This window comes from Chaetodon auriga, chromosome 5 (genome assembly GCF_051107435.1).
Source record: "Chaetodon auriga isolate fChaAug3 chromosome 5, fChaAug3.hap1, whole genome shotgun sequence".
In the NCBI taxonomy this organism is placed as follows: domain Eukaryota; kingdom Metazoa; phylum Chordata; class Actinopteri; order Chaetodontiformes; family Chaetodontidae; genus Chaetodon; species Chaetodon auriga.
Window position 1 is genome coordinate 15,543,296 of NC_135078.1, and position 22,951 is coordinate 15,566,246.

General features: G+C 43.3%; 1 protein-coding gene across 3 annotated transcripts; it reads right to left on the reverse strand.

Annotated features, from left to right (window-relative positions):
• Nucleotides 1–689: 689 nt before the first annotated feature.
• nsd3 (nuclear receptor binding SET domain protein 3) lies at nt 690–21,707 on the reverse strand. Of its 3 annotated transcripts, none has more exons than XM_076730553.1 (25): nt 21,378–21,707; nt 18,151–19,007; nt 16,332–16,580; nt 16,071–16,233; nt 15,795–15,949; nt 14,860–15,489; nt 14,613–14,775; nt 14,414–14,514; nt 13,902–13,947; nt 13,646–13,776; nt 12,909–13,034; nt 12,683–12,809; nt 12,398–12,598; nt 11,158–11,337; nt 10,316–10,462; nt 7,698–7,854; nt 6,435–6,637; nt 6,223–6,335; nt 5,954–6,100; nt 5,719–5,841; nt 5,410–5,526; nt 5,165–5,306; nt 4,953–5,059; nt 4,642–4,846; nt 690–4,471 (listed from the first exon to the last, which is right to left on the reverse strand). In XM_076730553.1, the coding sequence occupies exons 2-25, from the start codon at nt 18,961–18,963 to the stop codon at nt 4,200–4,202; spliced, it is 4,818 nt and encodes a 1,605-aa protein (XP_076586668.1). In that variant the 5' UTR covers nt 18,964–19,007; nt 21,378–21,707; the 3' UTR covers nt 690–4,199. The 3 variants fall into 3 exon arrangements, with proteins under 3 accessions (XP_076586668.1, XP_076586669.1, XP_076586667.1); XM_076730554.1 differs by having other exon boundaries at nt 10,316–10,339; nt 16,326–16,580; XM_076730552.1 differs by having other exon boundaries at nt 16,326–16,580.
• Nucleotides 21,708–22,951: the final 1,244 nt, after the last annotated feature.

Genomic DNA, 22,951 nt, shown 5'->3' on the forward strand with positions numbered 1-22,951 from the left:
ATTCTATGCAAGTTCAATGCAAACTATTTACAAGTTCTTCAACAATATGCAGTAACACAGGTTGAACAGTAATCAACATGGTATTTTGTGTTCATCCACGTCTCAATTGAAGCAACACCAAGAGAGATAGATATGACCCCAGTTAGAGTTACTGTAAGTAATTTTACAAGTAAAAAGAGATGAAGAGTGCTTATGAAGGTGGATTTATTTATTTATTCCAACACTATTTCTCCTCTGACAGCATGTCAATTAAAACTTAATGACAGTCGGCAACATTGCACAAAAACCAAAAAGACATCACAGCGAACTGAAACATACCCTTTGACAAACAAGGGGGGGTGGTCCATTCTAGATTTAAGTGTATATGAAAAATAATGATTAGCAAACTCCTGGACACTAACAAAAAATCTTTCTCAGGCGTATTTAAGGGTCACTTAACCGAGAACAAACATGCTGTCTCTTAAAAAAAACAAAACAAAACATGTGGGCACTACAATGAGAATAAACCAACAAAACATACACATCAGATCAGTATTTTCAGTAAATGAAATGATGCACGCTGGGACATTTAAATCAGACATACGTAATACTGCTGCTGGATCAGCAGGGAAGGGCAGAAGAGGACAAACTGGCACAAAGCAATTTATGATCATGCGATCTGCAGGTGCAAAACAATAAAGGCTGTTCGGTTTTTGCACAATCTCTGTGCAATATGGTTAAAAAAAAAAAACAAATAAAAACAAAAGATTGGCATTTAAGTCAGGCATTTAAAGACTCTCCAACGGACTACAGAAGAGGATTAAACCAGTGTCTGATGTTGGAAGCATGCATTTCAGCTGAACAGTCACCTTGAAAAGAACAAAAAGGCTGTAAGACGAGTTAGAGTAAAATCATAAGTCAGACATTTTTCTCAGAAGCCATTAACACAAAAGTCAAGGATGCCTGCGGCCTGATAATCACACGTATGAATCCTGTGTAAAAAAATAATACAGCAATAAATAGAAAAATAAAGAAAATTCAAGTTTAGACACGCAGACCATTTGAGTATGTACGTAAAAGTGCCTTCATGATGCACCTACCTGATACTGAACATGTACTGAAGTGGCCCTGTTCCTACAATGAACTACTGAACAACAATGCATCTGAATGTGATGAGTTTGGCAAATTTGGGAGCAGTGCTTAGAAAATCAGCGAGTTCAGCTTCCTAAAAGGGGCGATAATAACAAAAAGAGACAAGGAGAGGAACTGTTGAATGCAGGAAAGTGAAAACGTTGAAAATGCTGAGTTTGTGCACAAATACAGACATAAAAAGAGGAAAAATAACTCTGTCTCTCCAAGTCCACGCCTGCCCCTGTGTCTGCGTTATGTATTTATGTGTTATGTGCATATATTTACTATATCAAAGTCCACCTCCACTCAAACATTTGCCTTTAGTTACTCCGTTTGGATGTTTGACCTGCACTGTGCAGAATGATGCATGTTTGACACTATAACTTGGTTTTTAAATTAATCTAATGACTCATTTCTATGTTCTCTGTGCTTTGAATCTGAGTCGAAGACGTGTGTGCTCGCTGATTTTGCGACATCACTTGCGTGGAAACCAATCATCATCCAAAATACAACTTACACAAGAGTGATGTGGAGATTTGAAGTGCACACACGGAGAATTAACTTTTCAGTAAACTTTTGAAATTAACACATTTGCATATTCATATATTTTTTAGACCATTAATGAGGATAAACCACATCGGACACAAAATATTATTAACAGAGTTTTTCTACATGTTTTAAATCATGTCTGGATTTTTTATCCCTTTTCTGCATCCACTGGCTCCCATTCTTAGTTCATTATGATTTACTGTATCAAGTCTATCTATTCAAAGAGACCCCCGCTGAACTGAAATGATGTGGGGACATTGGCACCATTTCATCCTGTTGCTCGAGTTTAAACACAGAACAGACTTTAAAAAAAAAAACATCTTTTAAGGGCAGAAAACACAAACAAATGGTCATGTGACTGATGCACTGGGGTAGGACCATGAGCAAAAGGCTGAGGCATGGATACACACGAACTGCTGCGATGATCACTTGAGTCCAGGCTTATTAAAAAAAAAGCAAAAAAAAAAAAAAAGCACAAAACCTGCTCCGAAAACAAAACTTTACATTCCAATATTGAACTGCTTCACACTGCTTTTAACACCAAATACAGTGAGTCACAATACAGGTCGATGAGCAGCGGCTGTTACCAAATGTGGAATCATTACACTGAATGTTAAAAAGACAAAAAACATAAACCTATGCAATGACTAGATACAGATATATCATGTAAAACTCCCCATGTTTTTTTTAAATAGTCTATTTCACTTTCACCGTGGGGGGGAGGGAGACAAATTACTGCACTGGTGTTTGAAAAAAGAAACTGGTATAAAATGTGGTGCAATAAATACAAAAAATTTGGATTTGACAGATGAGAGATTAAAAACACTGTACAGAAGTTTGTATTTGTACATTATACTGAACTGGACTGTTGTTATACCATTACGTCTTTATATAAAGCCCAGCCTTGAGGATGTTCTCCAGGTGGAAAATGAAGAAGTGCCTCTCGAGGACACCGAGCACTGTTTTGTACAAAGCCGGGCTGGCAGTCATTCCTACTTGTGCCAAAACAAAACAAAACAAAACAGCATTTAGGCCACTTTCCTCAAAAAAAAAAAAAAAAAAAAAACCTCTCCAAGCACTCTCCACGTTTCCGACCGAGAGGAAAAAAGTTACAACACAGTTTAAATTCTGACGTTACTACAAGAAGAAGAGGTATCCATTTTGAAACACTTGTCTTATGTTCTTTTTATATACATTTCTGTATACGTATGACCTAGGTAAATTGTGTCGCGACAAGCTGTGTAAAAGTGCTTTTCAGAAAAAAGTTTGGCAAAACAAAACCAAAAAAAATGAAAGAAAAAAAAACAACAACAAATAAACCCAAAACAAGCATCAAAGCAGTCACAGTACACGACGTTACTAAAATGAACTGCGTCTGGGCAGTAGTTACTACAGCCAGAGTCGAACTTAAGGCTGATTAAAAATACTTTAAGACAGCACCAGTGATCACAAGCTGAGCCCCTCCATCTACAATACAAAGAACAGTAACTGCTTGGGGGAAACGTGGGAACTGAACTTTATCGAAAAGGAAAATAAAAAGGATCTGTCTTGTGGTTTAAAAAAGCGTTTCCTTCTTCCAGGAACAACCAGAGAGGCGAGGCTCCGTCCCTCCTGATCTTTAAGTACTTTACAATAGTATGAGCCAATTATGTACACAATGGCGAGTGAGACTGGCAATATGAAAATCACAAGTACTTCTGTAATGTCATACCATTACACTATATACCGTTATATTTCACCTTAATAGGACTATTTTCACAAGGAGGTCTGCGTAATGCGTAACACCTAAACAAACAAACATAATACACCACTCACCGAGATGAAGTGAGAGAAATCTGTCTGTAAACATTAACAAACATAGATACTGTATATAATTATATTCATCTATACCCATAAGTATATTAAAACCATGTCTAAGGAAGGTTGGAATGTAGTGTGGTCCTGAAAAAATTGCACAAAATCGGTCATTCCCCCCAATCCCGTCCTCCAAGAAGAAGAAGAAGAGATAAATATGACGACAGATCACAGCGGGAGTGACGATGGGCTGCGGAGGAGGGCTCGTCTCCGCACAGCCATCCTGTGTATGAGATGCCGACCACGGCTTACAGCAGGTAAACAAGGAGAGGAGGAGCGTGGCGGTGGAGAGGTGTACATCTCCTCCTCCTCCTCCTCTTCTCTCTTACCTCTCCCTCCACCTCACTCATGGAGTTCTTCAAAGTGCCGGTAACTGACGACGTGACAACACTTAAAATTTCCACAGCTGTAAAAATAACAGAAAAAGAAATGAGGTGGTGGAGGTCTGGGCCCTCCGGTGGGTGCAGGCGGGTTGTGGAGAGTGTTCGTGGTGGTGTTTTGCGGCGAGAGAGGAGGAAGAACTGTGCGCAATGATGCCTGGACACTTCCCCTGCTGACGCTCCGGTCGCCACAAGCAGCATCGAGGTGTTCGTCGGTGTGTCTCGCCGCACTGGTCGAAAAGCACTGTATTCCCTTTCATCGCGCGCCACTTTACAGGGAATGAGGTATTGAGGGGAGCTGTGGTGTCACTCTGCGGCCGGCTGGCCCGCCTCCGTCTCCGGCTCCTCTTTGACCCTGACGGGGCTCAGGGCGGAGTGGCGCGGCTGGGTCGAGCTGGAGTTAGAACCCAGGGGGCTGACAGGGTTGTGACTGGAGCAACAGGGGCGGCCTTCGAGGGAGGAGGGGGTCAGCGCCCCTGACTCGTGGTCCCGGCAGAACGAGCGGGGGCAGAAGTCGCAGAGGGACGAGGCCGGGGCTCCACAAACACTGCAGTCGTGCCACGGACATTCCCAACGTCCTGCGGGCAGACAGAGAGAGAGAGGTGGTTTGAAATCCACAGAAAACACATACTTCTGTAACACAAAGGTTTTTTTCTGACATTTTTTTTTGTCACAATATCAATATGTGGAAAGGTTCAATTCACCCAAATTACACAGATACAGACACACAAGCTCAGTTAGTCGTTACCGTATGGTGGCTTGGTGAGGTTGAGACACAGCAGGTGGTACGCTTTTGGACAGTCCTTTCTGTCACACATCACCAGCTCGCCTCCCTCTCCGCAGCGAAAACAGAAGTATTCGTGAGTGTGTTTGCCCTCCGGCCGCAGCTTCCGCTTCTTCGGCTTCAGCTTGGCGTTCCTGGCCTTCTCCTCTTTCTCCATCACCACAGCACTCTGGAGGACACATGACAAGAAGATGACAATGGCATCAAACACAGCTTTCCAGAAGTCACTCTAGAACTAGAACTCTAGGACGATGAGGAGAGGTACACGTCCTCACCGATGGCTGCACCCCGAGGAATCCAGAGCAGTTGTCTGACCCACAGTGACAAGACGTTCTCCTGTTGCCCACACAGTGCAGGTTGTAGTTGAATGTCAGCTCTGTGTCTGCAGGAACACCAGGGACAAGATTCACATCAAATGGATCATCGGGCTTGATCTCAGTGCATGTCACACATAAGTAGGAATGTAACAGGGTACATGTGAACTCACTGGGCTCGATATCACAGAGGGCAAAGAGTCCAATGCGAACGTCTCCGTTTACCGTCCACTTCTGTGTTTCACAGTTTGGGCTGCAGCTGTGGTTCATAAACCGAGATGAGTTTCCTTTTGGGCCGGCATCTATCACGCGATCCTACGATGAAGAGAGATTAAGAGAGAGACATTAAGACACCAGACCTGAAGAAACGCCTCTCTGCTCTCTCTGCTGACCAATGTTTCAGTGTCAGTGACGTTACCTTGGTGAGGGTGAGCATGTAGAAGTTGGTCACGTGATTTTCATGGGCGCGTTTGATTCGCTGCTGGCACTCCTCTGAGTCGATCACCTCTCCCACATATTCACACACAAAGTCCCCCTGGAGGAAACAACAAACCAAGTTCTGTATATGTGATCATACTGTAGGAAGCTGGTTCACACAAAAGCTTGACTGTGTAGCTATCCATGATTTAGAACTGCTTCACTTCACATTAAAGATGAAAGTAAATAAGACTGACAAGCTGATGTGGTTTTCAGTGAATGGACTGGCCATTAAGCATTAAACACCCACCTTCCTGAGGGCCTGGCAGGTCCTGAGGCCCCAGCCACGGCCGTCTGTCTTTACCACTTCCGTCTCTGCATACAGCCGCTTGGAGAAACACTGGTTCTCACAGTTATCTCCTGCAGGGCACACCTGACAACAAAATATAAAGAAAGTTAAGAGGTGCGATTTCTCATGACGGTCTCGCTTTTGTTATTGCTCAAAGAAATTAGCTTAACAAACAGTAAGAAACATGCGCACAGACCTGCGGATGACACTCGTACTGCAGCATACGGTTGAGACACTGGGAGTTGATGCTGCAGGGATGCTCATCTGTTGGTCTGCAGTTGCACCGTTGGATTTCTGACAAGTCGGCTACATGCACCTGCACTTTCCCTACTGGTTTGTTGGACTGGGACAGGAAAACACAGCACCAATAGAATAAGTAAGAACATTGAAGACTTACTGGAGAGAGATTCAACATATACACTTTCTGGGCTATTTGTCATGGGTTAAATATTAAAATGACACTACCTTGATGAATTTGTAGGGTGGAGGTTTGCGAGAGTTGCGTTCCTGCTCTAGAGCCTCCCTGCTCTCCCTCTGTGCCTTAAGCTCCTGAAACCGCCGAGCGGCTTCTTCCAGAGCTAAAAAAAAACAACAACAATACCTCAGAAATCCATCCTTCTTACAGCTTAAAAGGATGAAATCGCAATAGATTTGCCTTAAAAGTAGAAGGAAATTACCTTTCTTGAAGGTTTTGTTGATGTTGATCTGACCCGTGACAAAGTTCTTGTCATTCTCCACGTAGGGGAAGACGCGGCCCTGGTTGATCCAATAGTAGTCGTGGGAGCCAAAGAAGAAGACAGGGAAGTCACCGATATCGTGGCGAAGGCTCTGAATGTTTGATGGCACCAAGCGAGGGTTGCAGATCTCTGCTGGCCACCATCTGCAAGGGGACAAGACAGGTGGATTGTTCAGTGAGGAGAAGAGACAAGTGTGGTAAAAACAAATGAGAAAACCCACAATCTAAAGTTATTATAGCCTGAGGGTAGTGTCACACCTGCAGAATACTGTTCAAACAGGACTTCTCGTCTTTGTTTTATGAGAATTTGTTTCTGGCGATATAAATTGCTCCTTAACTTCCTGCAAAATTATAGCTTCATGTTTGTGAAACTCTGTTTTTTACATTATCATTTTTCTTAAATGGAAGAGACATCATTTGCGTCCCCTTACCACATTTTAATACCATGCATGCAGACTAGAAACTCCTGCAGAAATATTAAAGAGCATGGCTGACTGTCAGTGTGACACAGGAAAACAGCACTGCTGTGCTCTGCTCAATGTTTCCTGAATACCTGCATCTATAATGTCACATCCTGTTTCAGTGTCAGGTGCAAAGCAGATTCGTCTTGCTGCACTTAAGACAGGTGCCACTCTATAGTTTTATTAATGTCAACTAATGCTATGAAAATACCAAAAACCAACTATACATTAGTCCATCTCCAACCTGTCTCTGATTCTCAGCCTGTTTGTTCCAAAAGACGTCAGAAATCTTGAAAAACGGGTCACATACAAAATTTACTCAAACCGGAGAAAAAATGCATTTGTCTGGGATTATTTTCAGCTGTGTATGGATACACATGGTGAGTATTTACAGCAGCAGGACGGTGTATGTGGAATTGAGTCAAAAGCAACCACAGTGTCATATTCACTGTAACACAGGGACTTGTCAGCCAGTGCAACGGTGTGGCTAAATTATGTGTTCTTACTGGTTTTTGGACAACAATGGAGCTTTGTGGCACAAAGGAATAAGATATATCAGAATCGGTCTACACAGACAACACTTGTTAGTTGGATCAATCTTTTGATGGTTTTGGTCTTTTCATGGAATTTTTGATAACAAGAGAAACAGAGAGCATCAGCAGACTTATCCTTTAAATGTAACCATACCATAAACTGACATTGGCACAAGCCTCAGCAGTCTATGATCAGTGCTCTCTGCGTACCTGTAGTTGCCCAGTTTGACCCAGACAATTTGTTTGTAGTGAGGTTTCTTCCCTGCCCTGCAATCACTGCAGGACCACGGCCCCTCCGGCATCTCCATCTCCAGACACTCCGGGTGGAAGGAAGCCGGGCATGAGTCGCAGCACAGCAACTTGCCTCCTACATTTGTATGGATGTACACATGTGTGTGTGTGTGTGTGTGTGTGTGTGTAAGAGAGTGTGAGAGAGTGAGTGTGTGTGTGTGTGTGTGTGTGTGTGTGTGTGTGTGTGTGTGTGTGCATGCGTTGTGGGAAATTGATATGCAAAGAGAGGAGGAGTGTATGATTAGGTGATGCACCTTAAAACCTGGACAAACTCTGAATCTCATTTGCAGACAAGCCTAAGAGAAGTAGAAATACTACAAAGCCTACAAATACAGTACCAGGTCATAGTTTTCCAGCAAAATTAAATTTAGAAAAACTCAGGCCAGGAGCTTTTTGATTGACTGAAGGCTCCTGCCGTACTATGTGACAAAAGACTGAACATGGTCGGAAACCCAGTCACAAGTTTTATTGCAGCAGTTACAGCATGTCTGGTAATCAGATTCAGAGCACTGTACCAAGACCAGTCTATGGGAAAGACATGCGGCAGCACAGGAATAAAACCAGCCAGCAAGTTAACAGTTAATCAGGGTTATACTCAAATAAATTATTGGCAAAAAGCAGGCATGCAGTCCTGCCAGTAAAGCAAACTTTTCCCATCACACATATCACATCCTGAAGAGACCAGCTTGTATGGAATCTTAGATTTTTATAAAACTGCAATTTGCAAAATGTTTTTTTGAAGTGATTAAGTTTCCCTGTTCTTGCACTTGGGAACTCATATTTGCTTAATTGTACTCAAATCTAGTCCTGATTTGGGATTATATTCCATCCAAGGCAGGTCAAAGCTCAAGAAAATGGGGTGAGCCAAAATTTCATTTCATCAGAAAGTTTCAGTCAAAAATAAAACTCAGCTGCAGTCAGCATAAAAGAGGTGAGGCTGGACAAGGCCTTTCAAATCAAAACCAAGCCCAGAGTGCTGAAGCAGAGAAGCAGTGAGCCACCAGCAGCGATAAGCTCCACAAGCCACAGACAGAACCTGAGCTAATCCAGAGCGTCCTGCATCAGGGCATCATACAGCAGTTTCAGACTGGAGGTTTGATAACCAATTTTATTTCCATTTAGAGCAACTTTACTGCAGAGATGTACATCCAGATTGGCTGTTCATGCACAGCACGAACCAATCTCACAATGGGCCTCGTGCAAGAACCACAGTACGAACAGATCCAAAGCGACTGAAGAGAACAAGTCATGAATGGATAGTCGGTTTTTCTCCACGGGAAGAAAAAATCAAAATGTCTTCATCAGCTTAAGTTAGTTGTTTACTTCAATAGACCAGATTTTTACTGAATGGTATTTCTGGCAAGATTTTATGATTTTATTGGCATATTTTAGAAAATCCTCCATGGCACCTAACAGCGTACCATCACCCGCTGAATAATATTCCCTCATCCATCTCTGTGATGTCGCCTCCTCTAAGTCATGGACCACTTTGTTGTAGTGAGATATTTACTAGCATAAACCATTCCCTCTAAATGTGGAGGTAAATAAGCTCATGAGCTCAACCAGAGGCAGGGGATATATGACCCAGACCCTGTGTTTAGGTCACATGATGACACCTGGGAAAGTTCCACCTGCTGCAGAAGGCCATGGCTGCTGGCAGTTCCTGGGGAACGGCTAAATAAGTGAACTTTGAGTTTAGAGTTTTATTCACAACATTCATTTTTTGTTTCCGTCTCAGTGCAGCGCTGCTCCGATGACACATCGCTGGCAGTTGCATTAATATTTTCTTAGAATTTTGGGTCCCCTAATACCACTGCTGACACTGCCAAACATGTTCTGGTTTTGTCTGCTGATTTCTGACAGCAGGTGATGAAGCTTTTCTATATATTTCTGAATGAAAGTTGCCCACAAATGAAGGCGAGCACATGGCCTTCCTTCGATTTGGGGACATCAATTATGCTAAGGCTGATCCAGTGAGCAGGTGACATTCACGAGAAACAATCCTTTTAACTTGTCATAGTGGGACAAGCACAGGCATTACTAACAACATTAATGGTGGCTGTTCTATTCAGGTGTCCCTGGGAGTCATGACAGTGTTACAGGGAGCCAGCATGCACAATAGCAGGACCCTGAAACTGAAGCAGCTAAGCTGAGTTAATTTTGTTATTCACACCTGTGCTTTTCCAACTGCGACATGTCAAAATGTCTGTGAAAAGGGGAAATTTACAAAAAGCCTGGTTCGGTACACCCAACCCTTCATGTTCCCTCTAAAAAAATACGAGATTTGGAAATAATAACACCAACTGTTCTTGCATGAGGCCCATTGTCTCTGTTAATGTGTCAGGAACTTGGCTGAGGTTACTTTGCGCCACTCTGCATTCAAATTAACTGCACATGAAACCAGTTAATTAATTTTGCACCTCGAGGCTTTGAAATGAAAGATGCGTACAAAGGGGAAACTAAATCAGAACGGGAGCAGGCACAACACAAACACAGACCAGTGGGACAAAGGAGAAAGAGAAAAACTGTGCAGTTACCTTTCCCAACATTCTTTTTGGTAGCTGACGAAGGAGAGGGAATCATAGGTAATTTCAACTCAGCACGATTTGACTCAGTCAGAAGGTAGTGGGACTTATAGGCATATGAACTTAATATGGTGTCAGTAAGGTCTTGCACTAACAGCCCTACACAAGACACACAGGAAGAGACGGGGGGTAAGCCGCAGTCAAACTAGAAAATTACCCAAAATTCACAAAAAGAAGAGAAAGAACAAACTCTCACGCACAGTCTCTCTCACACACATGCACACACACACACAGAAGAAACAAGTAAAACAAGGTTTGTCCCGACACAAAGAGGCCAAACAATGCACTCAACTTCAACAGGCAAAACATCCGATCTAAACTCATCACCATCCACGACGGATGGGATTCTATTAAGTGGAGTGCAGTGTAACAGCCTGGATCATTCACAGTATTAGTATCGTGATGGAAAACAAACATTACATTTCACAACACTGCTATTCATGAACAACAATGCCAAACACGAAACATGTAACATTAAAAAGATAAAATAGTCAAACACAAAATATCTAAAAGAAGTATGTGAGTTTTCATGAGATGATACCACAGCAAAATGGTTTTACTCCAAAATAAAAAAAAACTGTAAACATGGAGGCTGATCAGGTCCTGTTGATACTCCAATATGAGGTGCAAGTGATCTTTTATCACAGGACTGAAATCAGCCGGTGGAGGCAAAAACATCAAGCGTGGGGTAATTAAGCACGTCTGCATCAGTCTGCTCTGTCTGTTCAGGGTCACTGGTGGATTGCAGCTGTGGGAGAGGAAGGCCGTTAGTGTGTACAGTTGTGAGAGCTTACCTCTGGCACACAGGAAGCACCAGCCCACGTTGACAGGGGAGGTGAGGAGGCCGTTCCTCTTGGCGCTGCCGTGGCTGCTGCAGATCATGATGTGGTGGGTGAGGACGACGCTGCCTGCCGCGACGCAACTGTCTCCTGTGTGGTAGGCCACCGGACAGCGGATACAACGCATCAGACGACCTGGGCGGGAAGCAGAGGAGAGGGGGAGAGGACTCAGTGAGCGTCACACCAGTCATGTAGCTGTGATACAGTACAGGACACAGAGTCGTAAAAAAGAGTTTTTATAATAAATGAGGTCAGATTCCTTTATGGGTTCCAGCTGTAATTAAAGGAAATTAGAAGGGAAGAAAACATGAACACTTGGTGCTTTTTAAGGCTTCAGACTTCAGTCTGTCAACACTCAACATTCACACTTGTTTCCAACAGTATTCCCCTTTCACACTGGACGTAAAACCCACAAACATCTGGCTTTTGTCTTCAGTGGGACAGGGTACAATCGTCATTCACTCCCAGGTCACATGACTCTGCAGTAATCACAGGAATCTATCGGCTCCAGCTCCGATCGGCAGTGATGGAAACATGACACCCGGGTGAACACGCTCATTTTTGCAACTTTTCAGGTGCAATGCCATGACCCGTGTTGACGTTCCAGATGTTGGCACACAAATATCCAAGAACATCATTTATTCTTTTTTACAGTTTATGTGAACAATGTGCGCAGCCAATTTTGTTCTTCATATCAACGCTGGATAGACAGCGAGGTGAGAGGGCACATCCTATTTCAAGGGGTTCAGTCGGTACTGAGTTACAGTACTTACAGTACGGCCACAATCAGACACAACTAGCTTTAATCTTGCCAGGTGTCAAAGACGCAAATTATACTTGGATGTTCTTGGCAAGAATACGTCATCATATATTCTGCCGGAAATGCAGCACATTTCAGTCAAGGTAAAGTGGCACCATTTTGTTGGTCCTCTCTTCCTCAGTCTAATTTCCCTCAAGAAAAACACACTATGTCTTATTTGCACTTGCACGTTTCTTTCATACATTCTAACAGGGAAGTACAGCCTTGAATCTTGCATTTCAGCTTTTTTGTATTGGTCAATAACATCAGCTAGAAACCATAATGGAACATGACAGTTTCGTTTTTCAGAACAGAACACTGACATAGCAGCAGCTTCTACTGCAGACTCAAACAGGAAATCAGAGAAGCTGCAAAACCAAGCAGAAGCCATTTTACCTTTAGTGGCTCGTTGCAGGTCTCTCTCCAGGCAGCAGGTAGAGCAGCTGTGCTGGGGGCAGCTGAAGCCTCCGCCTGTACTGCCGGTGGTGCCTGGGAGCTTACGGACACAATCCTCATGGTAGTAACAACCACAGCCGGACACAGAGCAGCGCGTCACCTCCCGGCCTGCTGTTTTACAGCTAAAACAAGGATGATTGCCTGAAAAAGAATGGCAGAGAGTCTGTGATAGTAAAGAGCAAACACAACTGGTGTAAAAGGGAACCCGTATTCTGATTCGCTCACCATTTCTACATTCCAGGCATGTGAATCTGCCTTCAGGTAGGGACGTCAGACCAAGACACTCCAGGTGAAACTGTCTGTTACAGTCGCCTTCGCACACCAGCAAACCCTCTCCATACACCTCACAGATCTACAAATAAGCACCAAGTTGGTCAGAGCGTCATATAACTTGACACCTGAAAGCTTTAATAAAAGAGTGTAACAGAGATGGATCATGAGCAGCGCTGACCTGGCAGACGGTGTCTCTCTTGCCAGTGCTGCTGTCCTGACGAGACAAGCCGGAGTCCACAGACTGAGTATCTGAAGCATCTGCATCTGCTGCTGCTGGACTATCAAGACTCTTCCCAAATAAACCCTGTGAGATAAAAAGAAAGAGCAACTACTTTGATGTGTTTTGTGTGATTTAAGCCAAATGTGTTGGACGACTCGAGTATAGATATCCAGACATGATCAGGGCTGCAAACCAATGGTTATTTTCATTACTAATTCATTATTTTCTCGATTAACTGATTAATCTTTGTCAAAGTGACATTACCAGTATATTCAGATTACACTCATAAAAAAAAGCAAAAAATATATCTGGAAGCACTGAATTTCTGTCATTTTTGCTTATAAGACACCTTAAAGAATAAATCAAAACAGCTGCAGATTTATTTTCTGTTGATTCACGGACTGCTTCAGCTCCAGTTATGATGCTGTCATGAGTAAAAAAAACAGTCCTGCACATTGCTGAAAATGCATAAGTAAAAGCAGAAAATAGCCAAAGTTCAACAGACACTGATGATTTTTGGTCTTATAAATTTTGCATTATGCAATGTAAACATCTCTGCAAGTAAGAAACATGCTGTGAGTATACTCCAACTTTGGCCTCTGGACGTATGTTTAAACATATCTTGTGTGCGGGAGAAGTGCAGTATTTTTCTCTTTATGCTCGTGGGTCTTTCTCTGGATATTTTCTAAGCCTACCTGTGGGTCGTTGAGGCCTCTGGAGTCAGAATCAGAGGTGTCTCTGTACTGTGAAGAAGCCAACTCCACATCTGTTGACGCCCTGCTTCGTTTCTTCAGGGGCTTGCAGGCATCAGAGATCTCACTGGCTCCTAGAGGATCACAGAGGGGGAGCAAAAAAAAAAAAAAAAGAAAAAAAGATGGATTTAAGTTTCTTGAAGTTTAAGGGGTTCCCACCACAGAGGTTCACGGAAGGCATGAAAGAACAGTCTTCTACCTTTCTGTGAACCCGTCCTCAGCGTGGTCTCAGGAGCCATCTCTGCCTGTGGAAGGTTAAACATGGAAACTTCGGTCATCGTGGTGTTAACTTTGATTCAAGCTGGAGCTGATTAGTTGAAGGAAATGTTGCACTAAGGCCATGTTCAGACTGACACTGGCGCTGCATAAAATAATGAAGCCCCTTTGTTCATTTCAACCGGTGTACTGATACAGAGGAATAAAAAAAAAAGGAATAAAAAATTGAATGTAGGTCAACTTTGCAGCAATGCAATACAGCATTCTATACATTCAAGCACACGCTCCTGGTATATTACTGTGTAAAGAGTAATTCCACTGTTTACCCTACAAGTAAACAAGAAAATATTATTAACTGAAGCAACATGTCCTAAACAACACCCCTTGTTTTTCGTTTTTTTAATATATATATATATATAATACTGAAATCAATCTGAACATTACAATCATGCTGTTTCTGGTGTGAACCCTGCATTCTCTGGGAAGGACTGATACCTGTTCCTTTTTGGTTTTCTTCTTCGGGACGGGATCGCTGCCTCTCTCTGACTCAGACCGGCTCCTGACTGAGCGCCGCTGCAGCTTCCTCTCCTGAGAACCTGAAAACACAGAAAAATATTGAGCTGCATCTCGTACTGACTTCAGACGTCAAATATTCATCAAAACAAAACACCCTGCAGGTCTGCGCTTAACAAACCCTGTGGACTGCTGTGGTGTGATCCAGGAGAGGAGGTCTGCTGCATTCCTCCCTCCTCACTCCTCTGACTGGCGGGGGAGCCTCTCCTCTCCTCACCCTCTTCCTCCCCTTCTTCCCCGTCTTCGTCCTCCTCAGGACTGGGCTCAGGTTTAGCTCTGCTGTCCTGCTGAAAGCATCAACAGTTGAAACATCCTCACTGTTAACTCGGTCATGTATACATTCTTCTGTCTGTCTGAGTCACACCAACCTCAGGGGAGCAGTACCCCAGGTCTGGCTGCCTAGCCTCTCTCTCCACTCTCTCCTCCTTCTCCTCCTCTTTGTCTCTTTTTGGAGATGGAGCTGCTTTTTTCTGCAGGAGAGGCCAGTCACATTTTGTAATCTCCACGTTCAGCCTCTTCATGGTGATGGAGAGAGGCAGCAGCTTTCTGGCGGCTGCTGTTTTCCAGGCCCGCACTGGTGGCGGTGAGTCCTGCCGTGCTCGTGCATCACAACCAGCGTTCTGTTTCGGGGAGCTGATCTTACGCTGGTCCCCCCTCTGGTTCTTCTCCTCATTTGAAGCCTGGAGGTTCGTGTTATCGTCTGTGTTTGAAACGCTACACTGTCTGCGTGGCAGCTGCCTTCGCGGCGGCTGCTCTCTCTCTGGTGACTTGACTCCTCCATCTTCCTTCTTACTGACCGAGCCGCTGGAGCGCCGGTTTCGTTTCTCAGATCTGATGTTGGGCTTCTTGGTGGGCGGGGCATCATTAGGGTCTGGGTCAACGTAGATGAAGGTGTAGTTGTCAATTCGCTCTTGCCGTGTCATCACGAAGGCATCCTCAGCATGGCCCACACCCACCTCCCACTGAGAACGCTCCCGCTGAGGGATTGGCTTCAGGAGCTGGAGAAGAAAACGTGAAATAAGATGCAAAACAAATTAACTTTATTTCTAAACTTATCAACACTGGCTTACCCAGGCATGTACTCGTACTGGCAACCAGGCTGGTTTAAAAAAGACTTTGCAACCATTTTTAATTAAAAAGTGAAAATAATTGGCCCTAATAATATCATGCATCGAGTTGGCTGGTGTCTGAGAACTTAGGAGTAAAGTTTATCATTGAATTGTAAAATAACTCTGGTTCATGTCTTTCTCACAACTCTGTGACAACTGCACTGGCAATATTTCTCAGGTGCACTCATACGTACTTTGTGTTTCTCTACAGGGTTTGTGGCCTTGCGCAGAGTCTCAGCCTGAAGGTCATCAAACTGTTGCTTCCCCTGGTACATGACTATCCTCTTCTCATGGATCCACGCTCGCTCAGCGACACTGCCGAAGAACTGGACGTGATACTCTCTGTGACCTGCACGGAGGCAGTGAAAGGAAAACAAGCGGTGGTGTTTGTGTCCTTCCACGTTCATGCATTTGTGAAAGAAAGGAGGCGTGAGTGTTAAGAGTGATCTTTGGTGCACGTGTGCTCGTACCTCTGGTGTTGATGCGAGTGTGGACCTTCATCTGTGGGTCAGAGGAGACCATGCAGGGCCACCAGGGGTAGGTGCCCACTTTGGACCACACAAGATCTCCTATCACAAACTCCTTACAGAAGCCCGTCTCTTGGATCACTGACGGATGATGGACCTTCGGAACCTAAAGGTGAACATGGACAAATACGTTTACCGCAATCTGCAGTGATCCGCGTGCAAAGAGTCCACACTGCGATGGAGAGAAAACAGTCGTACTCTTGCCTTGGGCGTCTTTGGTTCAGTTTTGATGACGGTCTTCTGAGGCTTCTCTGTCTGCGCTGGGGGTGTTTCTATCGGCTCAGGCTGGATGCAGATGTCCTCTGTCTGGCCCGTAGTACCTGGCTGTGTTTGGCTCTGGTCCAGGCTCTGTTCCTGGACCTGCAGTTGCAGCCTTGCACTCTTTTTCCTCTTCTCCTTCTTCCTCTCATGTCTGCGCTGCATCTGAGCAGCCTCTTTCTTCTGAGACTCCTTCTGAAGAAAATAGAAAAAAAAGGACATCAGTTAACTATTTGTTTTTTGCTTTTTTTTTTGCTTTTGGCTATAAAAGTAAATCAGAAATGGATCTCTCTGTCTGCTGCCTTCAAAAGTTCCTCAGATATCCAGTTCTTCAGTGATGGTGGGAAGACGATTAAAAGCAAACCAAGATGCCCACAGTGTAACAATTCCACGTTACTGGAGAGATAAGACTTTAGTCAGTGCAATGTTATGCAAGATATGCTGTTGTTTGCATGTAGAACCAAGACATAAAGTCAATTAATCGATGGATTGATCAGCAACAATTTTGATAATGGGCCAACAATTACAAACAAAAAATACAGGTAACACCTCCTCCTTCATGATCCTACATAAAAATAAACTGAGTGTTTCTGGCTGAAGAGCTATTATTTGGACAAAACATGCTACTTGAGGACTCCTTGAACTTCTAATCTGCACGTTTCATTATTTTCTGGCATTTCACAATTAACTGATTAGAAGACAAAGTATTTCTTTAATCAATAGTTTAAAATACTGTGAGTTGCAGCACTAACTGTAGGTAAATTCTACTTTTGGTTCCCCCTGTCTAGGGTTTTGGAATAAATTTGATTTCTCGGGACAATCCCTCAGATGTATCTGTAGCTTGTTCATGTTTATTTGGTCTAAGTAAACTTTAAATAATGAATGAGATCATCGCATAATTTTCTGGTGCAAGTTAGAGGGGCATAACAAATGAGATGCAGTGCATGGGACAGGGTGAGGGTCGAGGTAAGGTCAGTCGGCTGTTTTCCGCTACTTATTTGAGCATAAAGTTTGACTTTTGTTGATTTGCAGATATCAGTAAAATATGCAAATATAAAAGCAAGGTTTAAAAATAATGTACAGTATATGTGGACATTAATATTGCATTCCTAAAAATGTGAATACAGACAAAATAAAAAGCCAAGAGGCTTGTGATTACATTGTTGAGGACTGTGAAATGCAGTTATAAACTAAGACAAAACAAATTTTTGTCCAAGGTCAAGAATGACAAAACCTTCCTTCTCAAGAAACTTATTGTCCATCAATAATAATTCTTTTCATTATCGTTTTATCTGCAGATAATTTTTTCCTCAAATAATCAATGAATTGATCATTCAGAAAATGGCCGAAAACAGTGAAAGAATGTCCATCCTATTTTCCAGGAACCCAATCTGACATTTTTAAATTGCTTGGATTATGTGATAACCCAAAGATATGCCATTGACAATGAAATTAAACAGAGATAAAGAGCTGATCCTTTCATACGACAAGCTGGAACCAACATGTTGAGTATTTTTACATGAAAAATAACAAATAATTAATAACAATTGTTGCAGATTTACTTTGATGAACTAACTGATTTCAGTTCAGCCTTAAGGTCAAGTATACATGTTTTTTTTTCATAACATGTAGAAGATCATTCATTCCTGTCCTAAATGAACAGCATTTCTGCCCACCATGTCTTCAGTGATAAATATGGACGTGTGTGTGTGTGTGTGTGTGTGTGTGTGTGTGTGTGTAAGTAACTTTAACATGCATGCATTACCTGCAGTTCTTGCAGCAGGTCTCCACACAGCGCAGATTCAAACAGCTCTTTTCCGTTCTGATACGTCTTAATGATCTTCAGCTTGATCTCTGGAGAGCTGGTTTTCTTCAGCACCCCACCAGGGGTGTTGGATGGGGCGTGGGAGGGTTGAGAAGAGGGGGTACTGTCCACAAGGGAAGGAGGAGGACTGGAGGAGGGCAGGTGTAACGGGGGAGGAGGTGGGAGAGTGTGGGTCATGATGTGAGGCGTCTGGGACAAGTGGTGCTGGGAGGGCAGTGGGGGCGGTGGAGGACTCTGTGGGTGCGAGTGGGTTTGTATGTGAGGTGGGTTTGAGTGGAAGTGGTGTGTGTGGTGGTGGTGATGGGGGTGATGGTGATGGTGGTGGAGGTGAGGGTGATGTGTGGGCAGAGGGGGAGACACAGGAGACAAAGGCCTCTCCTGGAGGCCTGGACCTCTCAGGACGGTCCCCTCCCCCGGCATGAGACCATGCTCTCCGTAGCTCCGTATGGCACCGTAGCCATTAGCCGAGCCATTGGGGAACTGCGAGTACATGGAGAACTTGGCCTGGGGCTCGTACATGCCCAGACCCGGCGGGTAGCCATTGGAGACCTGCGACATGTCCTCCGAAGCCGACGGCGGGTAGGAAAACTCTGCGTCCAGGGCAGCATCGTAGGAGGGTCCACCATCCTCGCCCGGGTCACTGCCGGTGTCGCAGGTGCCTTCCTGTCTGATGTTGGCTGAGTCAATGAGCTGAGGGGGTTGCTGAATTGTATTTCCCATGATCCCTTGCATGAAAGAGAAGGAGAAATCCATTGTTGGGCTCCTGCATCCTTAACTGTCTTTTTCTTTGACTGGACCTGTTGACAAAGATATATGGAATCAAATGAGACGCAGATAAGTAAGTAAATAAAGCTCTACTAGTATCGTACTTTTTAAAACCCAGTTCTAAAGTGTTTCACACACATGGAAAGACAGACCGGACAACAAATAACACAACAAACAAAGACCAGAATGGAGATCTATTACAAGGGCTCGTCTATACACATGTGTCTTTGTAGGTAGGCTCGGATTAAAGGATTATCACTGAAACAAATACACACTGTGTTTTCAAATTACCCAAATATTTTGTTGAAGATGATGCTGAAACTCTAAGAAATGATCAAACATGCAGCACCGGACTGACATTACCTTTAACAAATCTACTCTCTGCATGACACTTCTTGGTCCCTTGCTGACCCCCCAGTCCCTGCCACTCTCTATGCATTATTTATGCCTGTGTCTTTTGAGTTAAAGTGCCCATCAGGTACAGTGCATACTGCAGACTACACATGGCAGCTTCATAATAGGCCCAGAAACCTACCAGAGCTCCTATTCTGGGACACTACCTGCTCCTGGTTTGCTGTGTGACAGTTGGTCTGTGGTAATTTTATCAAACATATGTATTGAGGAAGGAACTAGATTGTGACCCAGGGAATATTTACAGCTAAGACAGGGGCCTCAAGATAATGTGAAACTGTAGAACCAGAGGATCCTGTTGGCCCTGTGGTTAAGACGCATGTCTGTGTAACATGTAAATCAACATCTCCAGTGTGGTTCAAGCAGGGGACCTTTGCTGAATGTCATATTACATACATACAGTTTAAAAGCTAATCTTTTTTAAAACAATAAATAAATAAAGAAATAAATACTGTATTTTAATGGTGCATATTTGCAAACAGAGAAGAAAATAATTGCCAGTCAGTGGCCTTGATGCTTTATGAGGTGATGCCACATGTTGCACCGTCTTGAAAGCCCATTCAGTATCTCTCAAATCTAACTGCAGCTCCTACAAAACACAAGAGCTGAGGCATTTAATAGTGGATGACCACTTCAAAAAAATCACTGCTCCCTGCTTCTCAAACGTGAATATGTGTTGACTTGTTAATCTTCCATAATAGCAAACTGAGTTTTGAACTGTTGGTCAGATAAAACTACCAATTAAATCATGTTGACTTTGGCTCTGAGGAATTTCGATAAGCAATTTTGCCCTATTTTAACAGACCAAATGATTAATTGACGTATTGAAACAACCTGCAGATTAATCCATGAAGAAAAGTGCTTGTTAGTTGAAGCCCTGATAAACTCACTGAGCTGTCTGGATATCAGATGACAGCAGACCGTAAGTGAACGTGTATGGTCAATCCGTCCAAAAACTGGGCAAATCCCCAGTCAAAATCACCATCACTGATCTTAAACTTGCTCTCAACTCTCTAAACAATCTCCAAGCAGCTCGTACTCCTCTTTCACAGCCATTAATCATCCGTGTGGTGCCTCTTTACACAAGCTATAGATCATTTTATTTCATCAACACAAACACATGGTGGCCTGCTAACACAAACAAAACAAAGAGCAGCTGCCGTGTCTGGCTTGCCCTCTTCTGCTTGACACTCGTCTTATCTTTCGTGATTAATTTAGTTAAAAGTGTGGAGGCTTGAACGTTCGCCCTGAACGGTCTCACTGTGGTTTCGTGTGGAAAGAGACTCGCGCTGCCCAGGTTTGCCAAAGGTGGATGACGGTGATGTAAACATCCACAAGGTGTCAACTAACGGTCACTAGCTCCATACATCGACTTTTGGTGCTATTTTGGGTTCATATCTGCTGTGGTAAACATAAATGCTTGGTTAAAAATGTGTGGTTATATTCACAAAGACTGCGCAGAGCAAAATGTTTCACTGAATGAGCTTTTAGCTTTCTGCGATGTTAGCCTGGAGCTACCTGGCATCAAAGGGATTGTCTTTGAAAAGATGTGGACCGTTTACACCGACAGAATAACAAACACGACACGGGGGTGAGACCCTTCACATGTCAGCACACACCACTGGACGTTTCCAGTTATTGTTTATCCGTTTCTGAGGGCCACACATGGAACAAGATGAAAGAGAAAGCTAATGTTGGCTAGGCTAACATTCCACTGCCAATATGGCTGCCTTTGCCCCTTTAAATCAAATTGTCTAGCGTGATTATACCTCCATCACTGGCGGTTTGAAGAGAATGTGCCTGAAAATAAGCTAGCTACGACCAAAAAACGGTCCGTGTGGAGACAGAGAGGGGGGGGACAACAACATGCACCAACGGCGGCATCAGCTTTGGCAAACACGCTTATCGCTAAAGAGGAGAGCAAAGGAGCAGCACAGATTTTGATGCCGAGTCGAGAGATGCGGGGAAATTAAAAAAAAAAAAGTCAATACCTTCAGCGTGTCCCATTCTAAACACATACGCCAGCCAGCAACGTTTCCTCGTTTAATCTATAAGAAAAAAAATGAAAAAAAATCCTTTAATATGGATAAAGCGCAGGCCTTTCCTTTTCGTTTTAACGCAATTCTCAACAGAGAGGAGGAGGGGGTTGTTACGCTATCTGTCGCTGCCCAATCCCAACGCTCGGCTCTTCCTTGATGTAGGGGCTGGAGCGTTTACTGAAAACCGTGCTAGAGACAGATTTGTTCAATTCTCGCCCCCCTCCGGTGTGCAGTCCTCTTCATAATAATCTCTAGCTCCCTCTTGCTCTGGTTCAACAAAAGCTCCCATCTTTTAGTGTAGGGCTGCTCGGTCTGCAGCTCAGCGCCAAATCACATAGATCCAGACTGGAGAGGTGATCAAGAGCACTCCGGGATGTGTAGTTCACTTCTGATCGCGTATGTTTTACTAAGAAAGAAAAAAAAAAGAAAAAAAAAAGGAGTGGTGGATCAAGTGGGCCAGTAATAAAAGTCACACCTACATTAAAATGAAAGAGGAAATTTGAGTGTCATGCTTCATTTGATGAGGGGGATGTTGTACTGATGATGTGTAAAGAAAGAAATAACAAGAAACATTTTGAAGTATTTTTAAATTATGTTAAGGTGGTATTTCGGGATGAAGGTTGTGAACAGTATTAAATAATTGTTTTTAATTGTTTTTTCTTCCCAGACCACAACGCGATGCAGATGCTGTCGTCACTTTTGCTCCGGCGTCTCTGATTGGTTGTTATGCATCTCCTTTCCTGATCTGCAGCTGAGAGGAGGTGAAAATAAAAACGATCTCTCACTCTTCCTCTTTTTCCTGGCACGACACTTTTTGTGGTCAGCGAGTGCGCAGCTCAAAGCTGTCTGGATAATATTAAGTACGGACATTTGGGGAAAATGAACAGAAACTAGTTGAAAGCCGCACAGAGGTGAAACTGGTACGTATTTAATATGTTTTACATAGTGGTTATCATTATACAAGGTCCCAACACGAAAGAGTAACTGCATGTCTTGCAACGCCAGTCTACATGATGACCCACCACCTTTCATATCTCAAATAATTGTCAACAACTACTAAAACTATGTTCTATAGGTGTAAAGAAAGATGGATTCTGAATGGCATTTTTTTTTACTCCAAATTTATTCTGAAGCGGACTTTGAGGAAAACAAAATCCATGTTTTTCCAGTTAAAATAACAGCACCAAAGACCAATAAAAGTGGAATATTTGATTACTTTTATTGTATGAGTAAGAGACTTGTCAGTTGTTTGTACAGTGTACATGAAATCGCATCTGTTGTATGGAAATTCATTGATTTTGCCATGAGAGAAGGAAATGTGTGAAGATAATAATTGTGTGTAGGATTTTTTCTTCTTTTTTCCTTAATATATTCTTTATATTTTCATTTCTTCTCTATCTTATTTCGTTTAAACTTTGATGTACTGTGACGTAAAATAACAACAGAAAAATGGAACAGTTTCTAACCATCAAGTAATCCATCTTTCCAAACATACGATCTTTGGTCGGAACGCACACAACATTCAC